The following is a 24,747-nucleotide window of genomic DNA, read 5'->3' as shown; positions in this document are numbered from 1 at the left end:
TTGATTTATATTAGATTGTTTATCAATGTGCTGTGATTTGTCTGCCATTTCATTTAATGGATTTGCCAAAAAACTGACTTTTCTGTCTGATCATGTGATCCAAAAACAGTGACACCAGACATGTTGAACTCTGAGGCAACACTTAACCCTTTCATACAGTTTGGGTCCAATTTGACGTGTTTTGACATTTGACAGCTGTAAAAACATCCAAAATGTATTTTACCCTGAATTTTGATGACTTTTTCTACAGTGTCCCAAAATGTACAAAAATGAAATTATAATAAAATGTTATACTTTAGTATAGAGTGCCACACATTTCTTTTTATGATGTAGCAGTGAAGACTGATGGCTCCAATGGTTATACAATAAACCCCACACTTCATTTTAACTTTACATTAAATACATTTACATCATTATTGCTATGTTATATTTTCATGTCTTAGGTTTTTCTCCAACAATGAGAAATGAAACATGAATCAAATTTTAATCACACATTTATTGATCAGTCAGATTAACTATTGATGTTTTTTAAACACATCTGTGGATCAAAATATGATTTGAACACTTTTTATGAGGAGATTCTTAGACTATGGGTGTATGTATATGAAGAGTATGTAAGGGTTAATATTGTAATTATGTCATTAATGCAGTCACTGTCAAAGCTGAACTTTGGATCACATTTTATGAAGCTGATAACAATCCTGGATGGGCCTGATCCTGAGGACCAGTCATTAAGGAGCCCTACTCATCATGAGTCACACTGTGAAACTTTTGTCTTATCAGTTTCTTTAAGCAGTGAGTGACCAGTTCACATTCCTCCACGTGTCAGGAACACACATCATCTATTGCAGATCACGTAAACAGGAAGTGAGCCATGTCTTTACGATGCTGTCTCCAATCAGGATCAGACTTGCCATGATGCAGACGTGCCCTCATTGTACCTGGGAGTGCTGCACTTTGCTTCATGGACCTCTAGAAATTCCAGCTTACAGCCATATTTACAGCAGCGAGTGATTGGTAATATTACAGCTGCTTTGTTAACGCTGTGAACTGGATGTTTTTCTTCATACACACACCTTCTATCACAGCACATGTTCAAAACTTCTGAATAATGCTGCAGAGTCCTCAAAAGGACTATTAAGATTAAAAGCCACAGTTTCCTGTTCAGTAACAGTATGCACTGTGATTGGACAATGAGTAGCATTTGATTTACAGCATTTATCCTTTCAATTACCAAGCCCTGAGTTCCTGTGTGTGTGTGTGTGTGTAAATGGCATTATACCTTTTGCCATCCTCATCCATGATGTCATATCTATGCTAAAGATGGTCACAGTTCCAAAACGTGAACATATGTAGAAATGCTGCCTGCCAGTCAAAACTCAGGGCTGACTAATTCCTGACAAGCTGACAGTTTACCATGCACACCCATCCGTTCTTAGTCTTGGTTGCTAAGGGTTTTCCAGGTGATTTAGGCCCCAACATGTTCAGATGAATTTGAGACGGTGATATTTTCAGTAAAAAGTAGTGAAATCAGTATCCAAGAGCCAGCCAATCAGAGCAGAGTGAGTTCATTGCCTTAAAGAGACAGGAGGTAAAATGGCCTGTTTGAGACAGAGGCTGAACTGAGGGGCTGTTTTAAGAACCAGTAGAAGACAAACAAGGAGTTTTTAACTGGAAATGATGGAAAGAAATTTCAATAGAGTCTCAGAGTGAGAGAGAGCTGGAAATGTGCAGAATATGTGTACTTCAAGACACAAGACATTTAACTTTGATTGTTTGAGCAGATTTTTGGTTTGGCTAGCTGAGGTTAGTCTTCCATGTTGTGTTTGCTGATGAACTGTATGAGGCTCCTGTTGTTCCAGTTTTCTGGGCCCAAATCACTTCTTCACATTAAGTTCTTTGTTACATGTCAGGTTTATGATGAGACATTTGCCTTCAGAGTAAGGTGTGTATATAACTGAATCATCATCATCATCATCATCATCATCATCATCATCATCATCACAGCACAAGAGCAGAATTGATTCACAACTGTGAGCACATTCATTTGTTCTTCATCATCATTAGATCTGTAACTGATTATTATTTTCATTATTGATTCATCTGTCAATTCAATTCTCCATTATCAATCATGAATGTCAGAACATTATAAAGAAAAATAGTCAATAACTGTCTCGCGAATCCCAAAGTGACACCCTCAAATATTTAGTTTTGTCTCCATTAACAGTCCACAACCCAGAAACACTCACTTTACTGTCAGACAGAACTACACCAGAGCATATTCACATTAAAAAGCAGCTGGAACCACAACATTAAGACATTTTTCTTATTAAAAATGACTCAAAATGATTCATCAAATATCAAAATAGTAGTCAAACAGTTGAATAGATGGCAGCTATTTTTATGTTTGTTTAGATTTAGATGCACTCCTCTCAGGACTAAGTGTCAGACCTGGGAGGGCAGAGCCTTCTCAGTGGCTGCCCCCAGCCTCTGGAACTAACTCCCCAAATCAGACCCACCTTCCTGGTTTTACTGTTTGATTGTTTTGATTGATTTATTGATTATCTTTTTATGTATTTTGTTCAGTTTGTTTTTAATTGTCCTTTTCCTGTAAAGCACCTTTGAGTATTGTCAAGTGAGTAAAGAGTAAAGTGCTCTATTAATAAAATGTATTATTGTTATTATTATTATTATTATTATTAGCTATTCTATGAATCAATTGATCACTGCAGCTCTACTTCCCTTGTTTCACTGTTTTTCACTCCTGTCTCACACACGTTAGGTATGTGTGTTGATGTCCTGCCCTCCTCTTCCTCTGCACTGTGTCACAGGAAGTAATTGGGAGTTTTGATGCAACAGATCTACCTGCTCATGCACATATGCTAGAATGAAAGCGTGCTGGCATTAATGGAGACATGATGAACCATGCACCTACTAAACCACATTAGAAGGTAGATCTGTGGTTCGATTCCCGGCTCCTCCAGTCCATATGTCAATGTGTCCTTGGACAAGATATTTAACCCTTAATTGCTCCTGATGGCTGTACCAACAGTGTGTGATTAGCAGGTTAACACCCTGTGTGGTAGCTCCTGTTATCAGTGTATGAATGTGTGTGAATGGATGAATGTGATATGTAGTGGTCAAAAGACTAGTGAAGACTAGTGAAAAGTGCTTTATAAGTAGTCTATTTACCATTATACATAATAAATCCCTATGAATTACAGCTGCAACAATTAAAAACTGACTGATTAGTTGATGGACAGAAAATAAAACTATTTCTATGATTTTATAATGGTTTTAAAGATTTATTAAGAAAAAAAGAAAAGGTTGAATATCATTGTGTTCTAACTGTTTATCTGACAATGAGACATTTGAAGACATCACCATGAGCTTTAACAGGTTAGAACAGACACAAGTCTAACCAATTAGTCAAAATAAGAATAATTAACGGACACAGGAAATAATGATTAGTTAAAGCCTTACTGTGAATATATTTTAAAAACTCCAAATGTCTGAATCTTTGTCACTGAAACCACTACTTAATAAACTGTGACCTGCACAACAACATAAACAACAACAACAACCATTAACAGCAGAGGCCTGTACTACGAAGCTGGATTTTCTCTTATCGAGGTAACTTCAGGGTTAACCCTGGGTTTTCCGTCCTACAAAGCTGGTTCACTTCTTACCGGGGTAAATCACCATGGTAACTTATGCTGATCGGCTAATCTGCTCCGGAGCAGGTTATGTTCTGGATAAGAGATCAATGAGTATAAAAGCACCACCTCCTGACCAATCAGTTCTCTTAGAAATGACCTGCCCATTCTTAAAAGATCCTGTCAACATTGGTGCGCGGATCGTGAGAGGAGCGCTTAGGAGAGCAGGAGTTTTTAGGGATAGATGCAATTTTTTAATTGACCAAAATATATATTTGTAAAATAATCCTTGAGGTACATGAGGGATATTATTCTGTATGTTATACAGTTGGTTTGACATCCTGAGATCAAAGGGTCAGGGAGCATAATAACTATTTATTATTTATTGTAATTGTAAAAAAATGACGAAAAGATATATTTGTAAAATAAGCCTTGTGGCACATGAGGGATATTAGTCTGTTATACAGTTGGTTTGACATCATTCACTCAAATGGTTGAAGCGCATAATAGGTTTGTATTTTGAATGTTGAATATTAAACTAACTTAATGTCTCTATGAAAGGAAGGGCACTGAGGAAGCGATCTGCCCCAAACGTCTGTGCCGTAATAAAGTGACATTGTGTGATCAGAGTGCTGTCCGTTAAAATTGTCCGATAAATTAATATTGTATGATCTCATGAATTTACACATTAACAGAGTTGGCAATTTTCTGCCAGCACTCGTTCCTGGCCTTTGCTGCAGTGTTGCTTTTGACCTGGATGATGTTTGAATTCTTCATATTGTTGAAGAATAATTGTCTGCTCCTCCATGGTAAAGGCTGCTCTGCAGGGTTTCTCCATGTTTGTGATTGGTCATACGTTGCAAACACCTCCCCTTTATGTGAGCGCGCAGTGATCCAGTTTGGAAAATCCTGGGTTCAATTACCAAGTTGATAACCAGCTTCATAGTACCGCTTATCAGGATTGCGAATGTCTGGGTAAATCAACCCAGGTAACGGAGAGATATCCTGGGTATGTTAATCCAGCTTCATAGTACAGGCCTCAGCTGTTCCATTTCTCAGGTGAACCTGTCCTCTATAGTTGTAGTGCTGTTGGTGGGAAACTGCATTGAAACTTCAACATTGTGTTCCTGCATCAACACTTCACACTGACCGTCTGCTCTCCAGTTATATGACACTAAACAGTCAATGATGATGCTACTCGGCTGTCAAATGCACCTAAACTGGTCTGGGTTTACTAATCTTACTGTAACCCAGCTTCAGATCCATAATCAGGACGTTCCACATATCAACCTTAATGTTATCACTGCTATATACCAGACACACCAGATGAGGAGCAGCTGGTAAACAAGAGGAATACATTCTAGCGTCAGTACATCTGAACTTTTAGAAGAACAAACAGTAAAATGAACAGATTGGAAGGCTTTAACTGGGGCTTAGGGTTACAATGACCAAGGAGTAGATATAACTCCTAAAGCCACTTTTACCCAGCTGAAGTAATCCCAGCTGAGCTGCTAAGCCCAGCTACAATCCATGATCAGTGGCAACTAACGCCTGATGCAAAGACTTCTGGAGACTAAACACAGCTCGATCACTTTTAAATGACAAGCATTGCTTTAATATCCAACACAAAGATTTCCCTCTGAACAGGAAAATACACTTCATCTGTTAATGCAAACTGACAGGAAGTTTAAACATGACCTACATTCACCTTTTGCTCTGGATTTCATCTTTGTTATTAAGTTTATAGTTTGACTGTTGGCTACAATAGCACACACAGTTTCACAGTTCCGTATTACAACACGATTCAGTCATGTTGACTGATGATACATAAAGATGCCAACTAGTGACTGTGACCCGTTTTACTGTGAGCACTAAAGCATCTTCAGTCATATCAGTAGTAGCTACAGAGTGCTTATGAATAAGTAAAAGGTGGAATGAAGCTTTAATACTGTAGATTGAGCTGGCACAGCGGGCAGACAGCAGTGGTTAGGACATGAACACTGAGGTGAGGTGATGTGCTGCTATGAACGCAGCGTGCTAACCCAGTCACAGCTTATTTGTTTACATTAGACAGCTAGGCCTGCTAATGTTAGCTACCTAGCTGCACGAAAGAAGACGTTAACTGGGGAACTTGAATTGACACACACAGGCTTGTACGCAGGTTTAAATGTCACTGACACGTTGGTTTACTGTGTATTATTTTGGCAGCTGGCCGGTAACTCCGACCATAGCCGAGTACAAATGAGGAATAAATGTGCTAATTGATGGAGGAGACGGCGCTAGCTAGACAGAGCTCATCTTCAGTGTTTAGCAGCTGGAACAAACAACAGAGAGAACATAGCTCCTGTGTTTACTCTCTGTCTAACTGTAACGTTAGCCGGACGACTGGGGCCTCAAGGCGACCAAAGCTTGCTACACCCATCCACTGAATCATATTAGCCCATCTTACCTGCTCATCAAATCTAGTAATCACGGCCTGAACCCACTCCACTGGTTTGTGAGCCGCCATGGCCGGGCGGAGGAACCGCGACGCTGCGCTGCTGGATCCAAGGTGTGAGGCCGGAGCTGACAGGCTCAGATATGCATGAAAATGTGTCCTGAATCGATGGGAAAGGACGAAAGGGGCAAGTATTTTTCCCTTTCTGTAGGATTCACCATGCCACCGCCATGACACACCACCGGAAGTCTTCTTCACAGAAATTGATGGGAGGTGTTGGAGACCAGGATCAAGCGTCCGAGGATGAAGTCCACTTCCAGACACAAGCTTCAAAGTAACACAGATGATGACGACATGTTGCTCCAGTTTATGAATACATATGCAGTGGTGAAATGAAGAGGGTCATATCTGCACCTTCTAAAGAAAACTACAACTCATTCTGTTCTGTTAAAGGTTTTTTCAGGCCACTGCGTTTAGTTTATGATACATCTCTGCTGTCTCTGCTGTCATATGTTTGTGTTATGTTGAAACATCTACTGTTTGAAAGAGCCCACACAGCTGGGATCAGCTGTTCTGCCAAAACAATCGTAACTGTTTCTATTTTGGTGTTTTAGTTTGAAGTAGATTGTTCAAACTTCCGTTTCTCATATAGAAAACTGGCACATTGGCAGCTTGCTCGGAGCGCATGCGTCAACTACATTTAGGCCTATCAGGATGTTTCCAATGGATTTTATTGTTGTCATTAACCATTAAAAAGTGTTTACACAAACAAATGCGCAGAATATGGAGGCTCAACACCAGCTATTTAAACTATCTACCATGTCTTCTATGTATACAGTGTACTGAAATATCATTTAAAGCTTTTTTAGACCACAGAAAACGTCACTTATTGTTGTACTTTATATAAGAAAAAAACAGGTTGATCCTCAATAGAGAAAAAACTGAAGAATGTTAAAAGTTCATCATTTAAATAGCCTACTTTATGAAATGACTCAATCATAAAGTCTCTCTTAAGTAAAAGTGTGATTTTCTTCTTGTTCCTTCATTTGGAGGATGTTCTCTTCTCTGTGCACAATGATGTAGGCTATGTGCAGTTTGTTTTCACATTCATACACATATGATGTAGAAATCGAGGAAACTGAATTTTTTGGTGGAAAACGATGCCAGATATAGTTTATTATTCCAAGTACAGGATGTTTAAATGGCATAAAACATATATAGGTGGGATCTTTAATAAATTAAAGCCAATAAAAAATGTCAAAAAGATACATTACCTTCTGGAGATGACATTTTGTGTCATGGAGGCTATGAAAACAACAGGAACACTTCAAATTAAAGGAAAAACCAGAACTAATATCATATTTTATAAACTGACAGAGGTAGTTATGTAAAAACCCTGTTATAGATTAATGAAGTTCGTCAAAATGTATTTTTATATTACTTCAATATTTATTTTATTTTGAAAGCAAGATATTTTGTTGTTTTCCATTTTCATGTTTATCTATGTAAGGCTCCTTTAGTTGTAATTAAGTATCCTCCTGTGGCCAGTGGTGGTAAATAGAACGACCAGAAAAACGCTGTTTCCGTTGTCAACGGCAACAGCGTCAGTTTGTCCATGTTGCCGTGACGACCGCAGATGTAGTATGTACTGTAACAGCTCCGTGATTTAATTAGATATTCATCTATGAAACTGCTTTTAAGTACATGTTATGCTATTTGAGTTTTTTTTTGTCACCGTTTATTGTTTATTATTTCTGTATTTTCTTTCTTTGAGTGAAGCTGCGCTAGCCTGTTAGAGCCCTTTGTGAATCTTTATGGCAAGTTCAGTGATCACTGGAGCTCAAAACCTTTAATCACTAATTTTTCCACAAACATTTTCTTTATTTTAATCCCGTGACATTTTGAGACATGGATACAGGCCTTAAAATTGAAGAATTACATTGTCAGAAAACTCTCACAAGTAATCCTCATACATTTCTTAGGTCAGATCAGATACCAGAACATTTTGAGCACCAAAGGTAAAAGCTAAGTATATAACTGTTTATTTGCTCATGATCATTTACTTGCAATTAAGGTAAGTACTAGTGTTTCTGTATTACTGTTCAGTAAAGATATCTGAAGTGCTAACTTTACCCTCTATGTTTTGTTAAAACACTTGCTAAGTATGATTTGATAATTTAGTTAAGATCAATTTTGACTAATGACACATACATACAATCAGAATTGTATGTTGCAGTTGAAAAGTGACTGATTCTGAAGCACTTATCTCTCTTATTTTAAAGAAAGATAAGGATCCATTAGACTGCACAAGCTATAGACCAATTAGCTTGGTTGGCTGTGACAGTGAAATTCATGCAAAGATCCCAGCTGGAAGGTTAGACAAGGTGGTAACCAGCCTGATTGGCTTTATTCATACTCGCAATTGGGCTGATAATACCAGACATCTGATTGACATTATGAGGGCCTCCCAAAATGAAACTTCCCCTGCTGCTGCCTTCTTTTGGATGCTGAAAAGGCATTTGACATGGTGGAGTGGCAATGCTGGTTCTCTATCCTGTAGGCTTTTAGTTTGGGCAGGAAATTTGTTAGCTGGGTCCAACTCTTATACACTATATATCTTATAACTATAGAGCCTCAGTTCCAATGAATGGTGTCATCTCACAGTCCTTTGAGCTCCACAGAGCCACTAGACAGGGCTGCTTTGCTCTTTGCCCTGGCGCTGGAGTCTCTAGTAGTGGCCATTTGCAGAGACCCTGACTTTCCAGGTATCCAACTAGGCGTTGGTGGTTACAAGTTGATGCTTTATGCGATTAATGATGCTTTACTTTAACTGGATATATGTCCCAATACTTTATTCCAACCTGGTGACAGTCGGGTATCAAATACCTAGGCGTCCTGTTTCCCCCATTGCTGAATATTTTGATCCAGGTTTAATTTTAGACATATTGGTGTCCGCTATTCCTTTCCCTATATGGGGCAAGGTCAATGTAATAAAAATGAATTGTAGCCCCAAATTGAATTACCTATTACAGGCACTCCCAATGAAGATTACCTCAAAATATTTCAAGTAGTTCAATAGGCTATGCAACAAATTCAAATGAAACAATAAATAACCTAGATTAAATTTGAAAAGGTTGCAGAGGCCAGCATATCAAGGTGGACTGAGGGTCCCAAATTTGCTGTTTTATCATTATGCATTTAGCCTTAGACACATGGTGCACTGGGTGCTACTGCCTAAGAGAGCCCCTCCCCCCCATGACAGAACATTTAAATTCACCGTATCATGTGGTGTCCTGCAGGGCTCAGTCCTAGGCCCTATACTGTTGCCTCTAGCTACATAATCCACACAATTCACACCTGTGCCTTATCAGTTACGCCGATGACACCCAACTCAATGTTTCATCCAGCCCTCTCTGTACTGCTGCCTTGCTGCCATTAAGGACTGAATCCTCCAACTTCCTCCAACTTAACACAGACAAAACTGAAGTCCTGGTCATTGCTCACATCTCCAACAGTATCACTGCCCATCTTGCACACATAACACATTGTGCCAAAACTCTGGGGGGAGTTTTTGACCATCACTTCAACTTCAACCAACACAGTAAGACCCTTACTCAATCATGTTATTTACAAATCAGAAATATTGCCTAGATTAAACCAATGCTCCCAAAACACTTAATTGAATAACTCCTTCATACCCTTATTTTCTCCTGTCTGGACTACTGCAATTCACTATTCACATTGAATACAGAATGCAGCAGCAAGGCTCCCCTCTAACACTTGTTGCAGAGAATATATCACTCCTGTCCCAGCAGAATTACACTGGCTCCCCATCGTGTCAGAATCCAATTCAACATTTTACTAATAACATTGAAATCCAGACCATCAAGACAGAAGGACATGACGCTTTTACTGCTGTTACCCCAACGCTGTGGAACAAGTCAGTGTCTCATCTGAATTTTTTCTGAGTTTTATTTATTGTTTAATGTTTCATCTGTTTATGATTTATTGTGTTTTAAGTATTATTCTCTTAATATTGCATTTTGTGAAGTACCTTGTAACTTAAGTTTATAAAGGTGCTATAGACATAAAGTTATTTCTATTATTATTACGGAGGGTAAAGTTAGCACTTCAGATATCTTTACTGAGCAGAAATACAGAAACACCAGTACTTACTTTAACTGCAAGTAAATGATCATGAGCAAACAAGCATGTGTCAGTTATATACTTATCCTTTATCTAGGGTGTTCAAAATGTTCTAGTCCTCCTGAGACCCAGCCCATTGACTTTGTCCTCTATCATTTTGTTCACATGCATCCTCTTTTACTCTTTGGAGTTGTTCTATCAATTCCTGCTGTGCTTTAAGAGGACATCTTGGGCTTTTTTCCAGTCATATGCCAAATAATAGGCTGGGATGTTGGGAACATCCTCTTTCTTTTCATCCAAAATGAATGTCATAGCTTCTTACCATGATAATCACATATGATCTTGTTAATTAACATTTCAGGAATGACATATGAAGTTTTGAAAGCATTCAATTATAGGTGTTTTGAAATAATAGCCATTTTATGAATGTCCATTATAGTTGGACTTTCAATGTACTTAATGGCTAAACATTGTTATATGAGACAGAACTAAAGCAGAGAGCATTCTTTACCAGAGATTCAGTTTTGGAGCTGACAGATGATGGAGAGAGATGAGGATGAGTTTGAACATGTGATAGAAGATGTTGAAGAAGAAAAGGAAGAAGATTGAGGAGGCTCAGATGAGCAGGCAGATACAGTACAGGCACAGAGACAGGGCCGAGCAGGAAAAGCAATGTCCTCTCCTTTTATTCAGGTCCAGTAATTAGTTACTATTGATATTCATGTTAGCAAAACACTATGAATTTTATTTGTATACTAATTGGGTAATTCCATGTAACGTGACACCAATAACTCAGACATATTTCTATCTATCAGTCATACATAACAATATGTATCACTGGGACATAGCACATTTCCAAATAAAACATTTCAGATTTTCAAATGGAGTTCTCAAATATGTGCAAACTGCCTCAAGAATGCAAAATGTATGCTAATGAACATGGTCAACACTGTCTCATTGATGCACTATTACTGGACTTCATTGAATCCAAAATAATTGGTGTGAGGTTTCATTTATGAGATTTAATGACATTTGATATTAATACCTTTCATTTATTGGTGATTTTCCATGATATTAGATTCACATCTGTGCTAGCTGTGCGCTCTGGGTGTCAAAATGATCCTATAACCATGCAAACTGGAGCCCACTCCATTCCTTTTCCCTATACATTGACAACAAAGTTTTCTGAGATTTGGCAATGCGTTCAGTTTTAATAGAAAATATACTTCAAATTGAATGTATTCTTGGATTAATATCATATCACACAACCATAATCTGATACATTTTTTATCTTTCAAATTGTGCTGTCTTTTCATATAAAGATGGTTCTGTTGTCCACTACAGTGGATGTGATATAAAATTAAAATTAAAACTTAAAAAGTCCTAATTGTGAGATGTTTTTTTAGTCCTAAATAGGTAGGAAATCACAAAAAAAAAAAAAACTGAAAGTGTAAGATTTTTTTTCCTTTGGTCCCAGGAGTCTCATTCTTCAACCTTAAGGCCTGCATTCATGTCTCAAAGTGAAATAATATAGGTATTTTGTACATTTCCTGAATCTTTGCAGTCCTGTTGTGAGTATTCCCATTTCTGGGTCTGTGTGAAAAATGATTTGGGTGAAAATTGTGGAAATATTAGTGATTAAATGTTTGAAGAGCTCCAGTTATCACTGAACTTGTCATAAAGATTCACAAAGGGTTCTAATGAAAGATTAGAGTGTCCCTTTAAAATTATACTAAACACATTATTTAATATTGACAAATATCCTGAACACAAGTCTAAACCAAGATATGCACCAGTGTCTAAAATACATTTTTTCTAAGTTGGAGGTTAACTTCAACAGCTGATAACTGTAATACAGCTGTGACTCAGGAAGGATTATCATACCAAAATATTATCTACACACATGCATCCTTTCAAAAATGATAAGTAACCATTGCCATCTTGAGTGGTACCAACATCTGGTCTGGCCCATGGACTAATATGGCAACTGTTACAGTGTGTTTACTTTATTCATTTTTAATGTTTAGGGAAAGGAGCTGTAGAGATGATTGTCACCACCGACCACAAGGCCCTTGCACAATATTGTTGTATTATTATTATTGTTATTTAATTGTTATTGTTATTTTATAAAGAACTAGAAAATGAGTTCATGGTCATTTGTAAATAGTACACATGTGTAAAAGTGTTTTATTGTACTGCAATAATTCAAGCAACTATACAATCACATTTTGAAGTGTTTACTACAACAGTGTCAGTTTGTCCCTGTTGCCATTGACGACCACAGATATGGGCAAGGAGCTGTGCAGCAGATTGTCACCACCGGCCACGTTGATGTGTTTTTTATTATTCAACAGTGTGCTACACTGACCAATAAACTGTGAACCCAGAGAGAAAGGTTGTTGACTGGTCTCTTCAGTCTGCTGAGGTTGAGCCAAGAGACGGGTCACAGTTACATATCACCAACACTACTTCTACAGAAAGTTGGGTTTTCTCCAGTGTAAATAGACAGGAAAGTTAGACAGACAGGTGTAGTTGGACCTGATTGGAAAAATGTCAATCAGTTGAATAAAAATGAAAAGAAAGAGTGATCTGGAGGAGGGGCTGCAGTTATCACTGAGGACACTGATCATATCCTCTGTGTGGTTTCTGTCAGTTTTGGGGTTTGAACAGCTGGGGAGAGACTTTTACCCATATTACTCATTACATCTTTGTGAAATCACTGCCTCATTCCCTCAGTCACCATTCACTGTTTGACAAACACTCACTAGTTAAATGAATGGTGGTATATTGAACATTCATGCATTTATGAATCATCATCATTTTGCATCATCACCACTAAGTGGAGTATTGTACAGCTGTAGTTATCACATTCATCAAATGCAAAGCATTGCACTGTGGGGTTTCGGCCATGCTATTACTTTTTTGTTGCATTGTGGGAATTTCTGCAGGCACTATAAAGAGCACAAAATTTATTCAAATAAAATGGCAGATAATACATAAATGTAAGAGGTAATAAAAGGCAGGGAGTGAAGTCAGACAGCCACTGTATCTGTTTTTACCACTGATTTGGATGTTTTTTTAGACTCAATATTATTGGCCACTTGGGGGCAGCAAAAGTCCAATATTCATTTAGCTCCACTACAGAGAAGAATATGCTCCTCTGTCATTAATGCTCATCTCTCTCTGTGTGTGCTGTGTTGGGCAGGTAGTGTACAGTGTACAGGTAGTGCACAGTGTACATGTAGTGTACAGATAGTGCACAGTGTACAGTGTACAGGTAGTGTAAGGTAGTGTACAGGTAGTACACAGTGTACAGGTAATGTACAGGTAGTGCACAGTGTACAGGTAGTGTACAGGTAGTGCACGGTGTACAGGTAGTGTAAGGTAGTGTACAGGTTGTGCACAGTGTACAGGTAGTGTACAGTGTACAATGTACAGATAGTGCACAGTGTACAGGTAGTTTACAGTAGTGTACAGTGTACAGGTAGTGTACAGGTAGTGCACAGTACAGGTAGTGCACAGTGTACATGTAATGTACAGGTAGTGTACAGGTAGTACACAGTGTACAGGTAATGTACAGGTAATGCACAGTGTACAGGTAGTGTACAGGTAGTGCACGGTGTACAGGTAGTGTAAGGTAGTGTACAGGTTGTGCACAGTGTACAGGTAGTGTACAGTGTACAATGTACAGATAGTGCACAGTGTACAGGTAGTTTACAGTAGTGTACAGTGTACAGGTAGTGTACAGGTAGTGCACAGTACAGGTAGTGCACAGTGTACATGTAATGTACAGGTAGTGTACAGGTAGTGCACAGTGTACATGTAGTGTACAGGTAGTGTACAGGTAGTGCACAGGTAGTGCACAGTACAGGTAGTGTACAGTGTACACGTAGTGCATAGTGTACATGTAGTGTACAGGTAGTGCACAGGTAGTGCACAGTACAGGTAGTGTACAGTGTACAGGTAGTGCACAGTGTACAGGTAGTGCACAGTGTACATGTAGTGTACAGGTAGTGTACAGGTAGTGCACAGTGTACAGGTAGTGTAAGGTAGTGTACAGGTAGTACACAGTGTGCATGTAGTGTACAGGTAGTGTAAGGTAGTGTACAGGTAGTACACAGTGTGCATGTAGTGTACAGTAGTGTACTGTGTACAGGTAGTGCACAGTGTACAGGTAGTGTACAATAGTGTACAGTGTACAGTGTACAGGTAGTGTACAGGTAGTGTACAGTGTAAAAGTAGTGTACAGTGTACAGGTACTGTACAGGTATTGTACAGTAGTGCACAGTGTACAGGTAGTGTACAGGTAGTGCACAGTGTACAGGTAGTGTACAGGTAGTGTACAGGCAGTGTACAGGTAGTGCACAGTGTACAGGTAGTGTACAGGTAGTGTACATGTAGTGCACAGTGTACAGGTAGTGTACAGGCAGTGTACAGGTAGTGCACAGTGTACAGGTAGTGTACAGGTAGTGCACAGTGTACAGGTAGTGTAAGGTAGTGTACAGTGTACAGTTAGTGTACAGTGTACAGTGTACATGTAGTGTACAGTGTACAGGTAGTGCACAGTGTACAGGTAGTGTAAGGTAGTGTACAGTGTACAGTTAGTGTACAGTGTACAGTGTACATGTAGTGTACAGTATACAGGTAGTGTACAGGTAGTGCACAGTGTACAGGTAGTGTAAGGTAGTGTACAGGTATTGCACAGTGTACAGGTAGTGTACAGGTAGTGCACAGTGTACAGGTAGTGCACAGGTAGTGCACAGTGTACAGGTAGTGTACAGGTAGTGCACAGTGTACAGGTAGTGTACAGGCAGTGTACAGGTAGTGCACAGTGTACAGGTAGTGTAAGGTAGTGTACAGGTAGTGCACAGTGTACAAGTAGTGTACAGGTAGTGTACAGGCAGTGTACAGGTAGTGCACAGTGTACAGGTAGTGTACAAGTAGTGTACAGGTAGTGCACAGTGTACAGGTAGTGTACAGGTAGTATACAGGCAGTGTACAGGTAGTGTACAGGCAGTGTACAGGTAGTGCACAGTGTACAGGTAGTGTACAGGTAGTGTACAAGTAGTGCACAGTGTACAGGTAGTGTACAGGTCGTGCACAGTGTACAGGTAGTGTACAGGCAGTGTACAGGTAGTGCACAGTGTACAGGTAGTGCACAGTGTACATGTAGTGCACAGGTAGTGCACAGTGTACAGGTAGTGTACAGGTAGTGTACAGGTAGTGCACAGTGTACATGTAGTGCACAGGTAGTGCACAGTGTACAGGTAGTGTACAGGTAATGTACAGGTAGTGCACAGTGTACAGTGTACAGGTAGTGGACTGGTAGTGCACAGTACAGGTAATGTACAGGTAGTGTACAGTGTACAGGTAGTGTACAGCTAGTGCACAGTGTACAGGTAGTGTAAGGTAGTGTACAGGTAGTGTACAGTGTACAGGTAGTGTACAGGCAGTGTACAGGTAGTGCACAGTGTACAGGTAGTGTACAGTGTACAGTGTACAGGTAGTGTACAGGTAGTGTACAGTGTACAGGTAGTGTACAGTAGTGTAGTAGTAGTAGCAGTAGTGGCTTTATCAGACATTTTCACTGAAAACAGCTGCTGGAAACTAGGGTGTTATATAGCGGATTGTAAAACCAAAACAATGAGCTAAAACTGTGTAAAACTGAGTTTTACAGATTAAGATGATTGTAGGGCTGCAACTAACATGTTTTTGCTAGTTAATTAATGCTGATAATAATTTATAAATATTGCAATTAGACCCCCTATAAATTAGTGGAACAGTCAAGAGATATCCTGACTTTTGGTCCCTCCTATTGGATTTAGCTCCAGAAACACTTGATCCTACACTTCCCATAATGCACTGTGGTGTAAAATCTTATATTATTGAATATTGATTTATTTGCTATTGGTGTATTTTATTAATGATTACTATTTGCTAAGGGTAATCAAGACTGATTATGATACAGGAGGAGAAGTATGTGATTCTGCACTTTATGATGTTTAAGCACTTTAATTATAGGTGATTAAATGCATTGCACTTTATTATTATCTTTTAAAAAGAAAAGAATGCAGTAACAATAGTATAAAAATAGTATTATGATTGAAATAAAATATAACTCCATGACCTAGATTAACCTCTCTGCTCATCTGTGAATGTCAAGGCCACATTTTAAAAAAAACTCTGTGCACCTATGATGAGATCAATGCCAAGAACGTTGTTTTGACAAGATTCTGATGTAAAATTAAAATGTACATGGGGGAAGGGGACTTCTCACTTTCCCACGTATCAAAAATCATTATATCATTTTGATACAGGCGCTGTCTGTGTTATTCTGGTTCCCAAGGCTTTTTTCGTCGACGAATAAACTTTGACTCCATTCAGCTGGACGACTCTTGGTGATTTTTTCTGTTCAGACCTTTTGAAACATTAACTTTTAAAACAGATTATTGAGCTGTTATCTTCTGATACGACATTTTGGCGACCACGACCACGGAAGGATCAAATTTACCTGCAAATCCAGCGTTTTGGCCAACAAATAAAAAAGGTAAGCAGAGTCTATTTTTTATAAATCTGCTAATTTGAATCGCTGAATGAGCGGGTATTGAATGAGATCCGCGCAAAAGACAAAAACCTGATAACGGCCCGCGGCATCCCAATCAATTTGATACTAAATTGCTGATAAAAAAGAAAAAATAATCACAGAGAAATCACGGAGAGTTACGGAAAGCTGGGTGTACTATCCATGCTGTGTGTCTTGTATGTAAAATCCAGATACTAACCAAACTGGGCGGATAAGAGTGAATGTTCACAATATGTTTAGATAAAATAGGCTTGAAGCAGATAAGTTATCGAGAAGTCCCCGACAAAGCTGGAGACATTAATCTGAGTCCGGAATCAGATAGTGACAACAGTGTAGTCATTAAAGGTTAAGAATTACAAGGAGTGCTATTTTAACAACAAAAGCATTAGTAGTTACAAAATTTACTAAAGTGCTATTTAACTAAAAAAAAAAAAAAGCATTAGTAGCCTAAATACAAGAAAGAATGACTTAAGTGGCTATTTAACAACAAAAAAGCATTAGTAATCAAAACGCATGCAGATATCAGTTATAAAAGAGAAATAAACGAAAGTGCTGAAGTCAATAAAACTAAGAAGATAAAAAGTAAAAAAATCAAAACATATCTTCATCAAAGTAAAGAAAAAACATAAGCGTTACGAAAACCATCCAGATTAAAGAATAAAAGTCCTACAGGCAGACTGTAAATAATTCTTGCTGAAAAAATAAAAGTGTGTCGAAGATAATAACTGTAGAAGTAGAAACGAGTAGCAATAGTAGGCTAATTATGTTATAACCGGTTTTGTATATAGAATTTGTATATAGAAAAACAGCCAGGGCCGCCTTTAACCTAATGTTAGGCCCGGGGGCTGAGAGGTTTTGTAGGCCCTCCATCCCCTCGATTTATAGAGTCTCATTTTTAAAAAGTGTAATATCTAGGTAATCTACATCCAGTGGTGGCTGGTGACAAAAATGTTTGGGGGGGCGCGGTTTGATGGTTGGTGGTCCTAGGGTTAGTGTCAAACAAACCGTAGCACCACTTCATACCTCAGCAAAAAAATAAAAATAAGAAAGGAAAACCAATATAAAAGAAACACAACACACTATAATGTTCCCTGGTTTGTCCCAGTATGATATCTCAGACCCACACAGAGAGGGGAAAAAATATATAATTAGATATGATAAAATGCCCATTTCACTCACATCACCTAAAGTTACCAACAGTTAAAGCAGAGTCATCAATAAGGTAAAATGCTTAAAAAGAGACACCACCACCTATGTTTTAGTTATTGTGTCTTCAGTCCTGATTTCACTGTAATCTGTTAGATGTTGCAATACCTAAACATGACAATAGATGGTGCATTAAGCACTATACACTGCTGTGATTAAGCATAACTTATTTAACTTCTTATTATAATAATGAAATGTACCTCAAATCAACTGTAATGGTCAAAATTACCTCCATCATTCCTTTCCTGCATTTATGCATTTTAATTTTCTACACTTCATAGTTATGTCTTTTATAAAGTTTTTTTTAACTGTTTACAATATAACAGGAATGCAGCTACTACCTGATCTTTAGTATGTCCTGTTGGAGCTGCTGGATGCAGCCACTGTTATGGACTGAATCTATGTTCCTCTTGAGGAGCTTGGCATAGAGGACGTCCACATGTGGACAGATGTGGCCAGCTGCAGAAAGAGCTCAGCAATGCTAAGCCTGCTAAAAACAACTTATAGCTCCATGCTATTGTCTTGATGGCTGCAGCTACTTTAGTGTTTGCATTTTTTCAGAGAGATGTTTTAGATCCCGTTCCCCTGTCGTTGTCCTCAACGTTTCAGTGCTGACACTTTAAATGAGCAAACAGATAAAGCAATAAAAGGAATAACTCACACCACATCCAGCTAGCCAACTCCATTTATCATAACAGCAGCGGGAGAAGCTCCGGGTCTCAGCTCGTCCTCCATCACCTGCTGCTGCTGAAGCCGGTCCGGTCTAAACTGCTTTATCCTCTTATTGTCTTCTAGTTAAAGTCTTGTGAAATTATGTTTTTCTTCTTGTTTTGCCTACTGCATAATGACAATGGCCAGCTGGAATAACGAATCAGAAAAGCATGAATTGACAGTTTGTCCCAGACGATTGGATAACCAATTTGAAACATGGGTACCACCACTTACTGTAAAAGCAGACGGACTGGTGCATTCTCTCTGTATGAGAGGAGAAAGAATGACAAAAGAAATGACAAACGCTCAAAATGCTATGAATGATGGCTATAAGAAACTCACACCCAATTCCTTAAACTCAATCACTGGATTTGCAACACCAAATGGAACCTACTATAAGTGGAGCTCTCGAGTTTACAACCTGACCAACCAGACACCTCTTGTCAAAAGAACAGGGGTATGGTTAGCTAGAGGGGTCACAGAGAATGGAGCACAGGCTAAATTCAGGTGACTTAAAATCCTGCAGAATTTGAAATATCCAGTACAACAGTGGGTGCCATTAAGTACTACAAAAATGCAATGCAATGTAAAGACATAGCAGTTGATAATAATGCATTTAAAGTCTGGCACGATGGCAAGTATGTCATGCAATACAAACTCCCATCATTGGCTAACGGCACACGGCCACTAGCTGATGTGTTTTGGCTATGTGATGATGGCCCTCAGGTAAAAGTAACTCTGCCAGTGAACTGGACAGGGTTATGTGCCCCGGTCATGTTAACAAGTCAAATCTCTGAGCTTGGTCCACCACCTGATGCCATTACTAATAAAGTTAGAAGAAAAAGAAGTCTAAGCAAACCGTGGGTTGCAGATGCCAAAATGTACATAGCATGGAATCAGGAGCCCCTAGGGGTGTCGCACGACAACTTAGCAATAAGTGAAAGCTGGATCAAATCAGGTCAAGGTTTGTGATAGACAGATTAATGGCTGAAGAACAGGGAGTTTGCAGCTATTTCGGAGACGAGTGTTGCACAGAAATACCACAATTTGCAGGAGAAAAAGGCAACCTCTCAATATTATTGAAGCAAATAAAAGCAATGAGGGATGAACACGTGAAAAATTCCAATTGGAACACCAAACCAGAAGTATTGGATAAAATTTGGGAATGGCTAAGCAAATTATCATGGCCACGCATTTTTCAAATCATAGGAATGATATTAGGCGGCCTCTTTCTGATGGCGGCAGTAGTTATGTGCTGTGTGCTTCCAATAATAAAATGAATGATAAACAACACAACCAAAGTAATAATGGGACAGTTTCCTGTCCAGGTGAGGGACCTAGAAGAGTTAGATGTACACGAGTACCAAAATGATGTAATGTAAAAACCAAAATGATGGACACTTCAACCAATGAGAGACCAAAACAAAAAAGTAAAAGAACCCAACATAAAAAAGGCGAAGACTTTCCAGCAAAGAAAAATTATAAATTACAAGACATATTAGACAGACTTCCATATGGACCAATTCATCTAGAAGAATCCAAAACGCACGTACAACACTATAACTTTTCAGTACAGTCAGAGGGGTATCCCCTGATGAGTAAAAATGTGGACATGCGTATATAGGCCATACACTATTTGCAATGGAAGGTCCAAATTTATGAATTGAACAACGGATTGAGCATGAAACACCACGACATAGTCCTTAAGTACAAATATGATTTAGTAGAAGGAGGCAGATGCACAGATGCTCTATCCACCAAGGGAAAAATAGAGATTCACTCTGTATGTCTTGGAGTAGAAATACTTTTCAGCACACATTCAAAATTACAAAGATTTGGAAAGCCAGGAATACAAAGATTGTCAGACCACTATAGTTTAAAGTATGGGGAATACACAGATGAACCATATATTGTGATTGGAAACAATCACAATGAGAGATAGAGGTTTATTCCTAGGGTTTTAATGATTAAAAGAATGGAATGGCAACAGTGATCCCATTGATTGGCATAAATAAGTGAACTCATCCTTGCTTTAATATCATCCTGATAGATAAGCATGTGGCAGAACAATCCATATCCAACAGCAGTACCAAACCAAGACCACCAGGCCCAGCAGCCATCGATGTTTGGGCCGATAGGGGAACTTCTGGGACCAATCCCTCAGCAATCTGGAGCGGTGGCAGTCCTGGATAGCCAACCATCGCTGAGCACCATGGGACAAGGACCATCTGGGATGACTACCTTTCATCAAACCCAGGGACCACTTAGAATGACCATCTATCATCAGACACCACCACAACCAGGCCGGAAGACAGCACAGGAGTGGAACTCAAGAGGAATTATGACATCCATGTATGGAATGATGGGGACGACAACTGAGGGACCGGAAGAGGAGTTCATCAACCATGCAAGAAACAACATGGGCCCACCACGCATGGTCATCACAGCAACCCTTGTTCCAGAATGCACCTGAGGGTGTGGCCAAATGGCTGCGCGAGGCTCGTTGCAAACAGGAGCTAGAAGTTGTACGGGAGGACATGAGACAAGTGATAATAGCCTGCCACCAGTGCACAGGCTGTCTGTTCCCCACGCGGATCGCCTGAGGATTCAGGTGGCCATGGATAAGAAAGTAAAGGCACGCTATCGAACCCTGCATGGGGCTTTGAGTGTTGATTGCTTGGATGCACCATCTATAATTGAGCATGATAAACCTACTGCCGCCTTGGATGTTGTTTTGCCATGTGATGGCAAAGAAGGATCTGCCTGTGATGTCTGTGCTAAGCCATCAGTTGATGGTGACTCATCTGTCGAAGAAGAATCCCAAAAAGACTGAACTGTATGCCTGAAAAGGTTTTTTGTTTTTCTAAAAACTAACATTAAAGCACTATAACAAATGATTAGGAGCACTTAGATTCTCAGAAATGATTATATTCACTAAGAAGTACAGCTAGCTATACTATGTATTTCTGTTTGAAGTTTTATGCACTTTAAGCACGGACAAAAAAAAGGGAAGTTACTTATTAAGAGGAGTCACATGTTACTAAACCTTTATTAGATGTGATACGCTAAAAATTATAAACTGCTAAAATGATAAACTACTGAAAATGTTAAACTACTGAAAGTAATAAGCTACTGAATATGTTGAACTGCTGATTATGGTAAATTATAAGTCAATCATAAGCTAAATGAAAGTCAACCACTTGTAGAGACTCCAGGGCTTTCTGGAAGCATTACATGGATGATTGGATCATGTGTATAGGGTAATGGATCACTATTACAAAGTAAGTGTATAGTCGGAACCATTACGGGATAAAATCCAGTGATGTGACTAGACAGTCACAAAAGGGGGATATATGGTGTAAAATCTTGACCACAATGATTTATCATTGAATATTATTGAATATTGATTTATTTGCTATCGTGTATTTTATTAATGATTACTATTTGCTAAGGATAATCAAGACCGAAGGTATTATGATACTTTCCCATGATGGGCAGCAGAATTATCAGTATAAAAAGGAAACATGTATCAAAAATCATTGTATCATTTTGACATAGACGCTGTCTGTGTTATTCTGGTTCCCAAGGCTTTTTTCGTTGACGAATAAACTTTGCCTGCATTCAGCTGGACGACTCTTGGTGATTTTTTCTGTTTGGACCTTTTGAAACTAACTTTTAAAATAACAAATTATTGAGCTTTTGAACTCAGTGTTTGGAACACAGACTTTCTATTGAAAATATTTAATCTTCAAATTCTAGTTGAGTTAACCCTGATGACATCATCAGCTTTTTTTCAAACTTCCAAAAGGTTCCTCTACAGCCATAAAAGAGCACTGATATTTAATCGATCGATTATTCTGTTATTAAATATCTGGAAATGTCCAGGATTAATGTTAGAACATATACTTTTTATCCACCAAACCGTGCAAAACCTAAAAAGATTCAGTTTAAAATGACATAAAACAGAGAAAAACAGCAAATCTTCACATCTGCCAATTGATATTTATGTTTAAAATGAATCGATGAACAAAAATTCAATTCAATTCAAAATAGATTAAATAATCTTGTCAGCTCTAATATTAATATGATGTATTGCTTCACATAAAACTGCCTATCAGTGTATAAAGTCATTCAACCAATCACAACATGGAAGTGCTGTTTACATGTTAATTGATCAGTAATAATCAAAAATGATATCAGAATATGACAGTATTAACAGAGACCAGTCTGCCTCCACAGTGAGTTTAAGTACATTAAGCTGATGATACTTCAGATTGCATTGTAAAGGATGTGAGTTCTTCTTCTACCATGCAGCCATCATGTAAGGAGATAAACTGTACAGAAATCACAGTTGAAGAAAGTGTGAAAATGATTATAGGAGGAATATAAACCTCAGCATATCTCAAACCCTGACTATGATCCTACAAGTGAACAGGCTGAGGGACCATATGGTGTGGGATTTTGGAGAATATGCCATCATGCCATGCATGTTCTGTCTGCTCTCACTTGTGAACTGTGGTGAGGTAATAGCTATTAAAGGCAGCACTCTGTCAGCGAGGTCAGTGAAGACATGACAATATGTGACTGATAAATCAATGGCCCAAATTCCTCCAGACCCCACACACCTCCTAAGAAATATTTGACTAACCACTAACAGTCTACTACTAACAATATTGAGATAATTAAATGTACTTTGGCTGTATCTTCATTGGCCTGTAGTGATGTGAGGTGAACCTACAGGTCCAGAATGGGATGGCAGTAGTACCACCATCAGTAACTTTGTGTAGGCATGCAGAAGTTGGGGGAGGGATCTGTATGATGGTGATGATGATGATGATGGTAGAGTTTGAAGGAAGGCTTTGAGTTGTATCTAAAAGCACCAGAAGAAATCTACACAGTGGATCTTGAAAGAAGACTTTTTTGTCACATCAGTAGTTTTATCACATTATGATACTGACATGAGGCATGGAGATAGAATGTATTTACATAACTTAATCAATATGTATGGTGAAAGAAAAAGGATACAGGAAGTCATTCAAATGTATGGTGATATACACTGTTATAGGGAGTCATTGGTTTTATGATGATTCTCATATTTTATTACCTTTTATTTTTTTTATAACAATTCCAGCCCACCCACCTGCCCCTCACAAGGCTGAAAGAAAAATCAATAATATAAAATACTGTATATATCTATATGTACATGCACACTCACAAACATATACATGTTTTGTGTATGTTTTGTTATGTAAAGCACTTTGTGTTTACCATGTATGAAAAGTACTATACATAGAAGGTTTGATTGACTGATTGAATATGTAACTGAGTGGTAACATTACATGTTTTTATGCAAATTGAAAGGAAAAGAGGAAGTACTGTTACTTATTGTTACATCTCATCACCTTCCACAATATGAAGCTTTATCAGTAACATCAACACTTAAGCTGTCATAAATGTCAGCCTCAAAATGTATCAAAAATGAACAATTCCATCTCTGCACACATCCTGAGGTTTACTGCACACCTGGATTAGAACGTGCAGGTTGTATCCAGCTGTACTGTTACCTGTAACTTCCAGGAACTCCTCTAGCTTCTGGTTTTGTCAGCACGAAATTCTGCTTTTTGATTTCTATTCATATATATGAAGAAAGAAATCATATCTGTAAAACGGAAGAAGCCAGTCCTATACTGTATTATCTACAGTACAGTACATAGTAGTATCCTGTAAACACCTGTTCAGGCCATATACTCATGGAGATACATTTCTGTCTCCTTAGCATTGCAGGAATGGTATTAACTTTAAGCACAAACAAAACTATTTCAAAAAATCATTTATTGAACTGAAATAAAACAGTTGCAAATATGTTAAGGCACATTATTACATCTGCACAGATGTCACGAGTGACTCAGAGCTATGGTTGTCAATAACACAATGAGCACAATCGGGGCAGCATTCACATTAAAGATGAAGAAAGTCAGGTTTCATCTTGTGGTGTGTTTGAAGCCATG

At 38.5% G+C, this 24,747-nt stretch overlaps 1 protein-coding gene across 3 annotated transcripts in view; it reads right to left on the bottom strand.

Annotated features, from left to right (window-relative positions):
• nf1a (neurofibromin 1a) overlaps positions 1 to 6,319 on the bottom strand; it is a 93,730-nt gene extending 87,411 nt beyond the window's left edge. For all 3 annotated transcript variants that reach the window (XM_053321333.1, XM_053321335.1, XM_053321334.1), the window contains exon 1: positions 6,106 to 6,319. In XM_053321333.1, the coding sequence (XP_053177308.1) occupies positions 6,106 to 6,165 (60 nt within the window). In that variant the 5' untranslated portion in view covers positions 6,166 to 6,319. The remainder of the gene's footprint in view (positions 1 to 6,105) is intronic.
• Positions 6,320 to 24,747: the final 18,428 nt, after the last annotated feature.

Source organism: Scomber japonicus, chromosome 6, assembly GCF_027409825.1.
Source record: "Scomber japonicus isolate fScoJap1 chromosome 6, fScoJap1.pri, whole genome shotgun sequence".
NCBI lineage: Eukaryota > Metazoa > Chordata > Actinopteri > Scombriformes > Scombridae > Scomber > Scomber japonicus.
The sequence above is the reverse complement of the archived record's forward strand: the minus strand, read 5'-3'. Positions and strand labels throughout refer to the sequence as shown.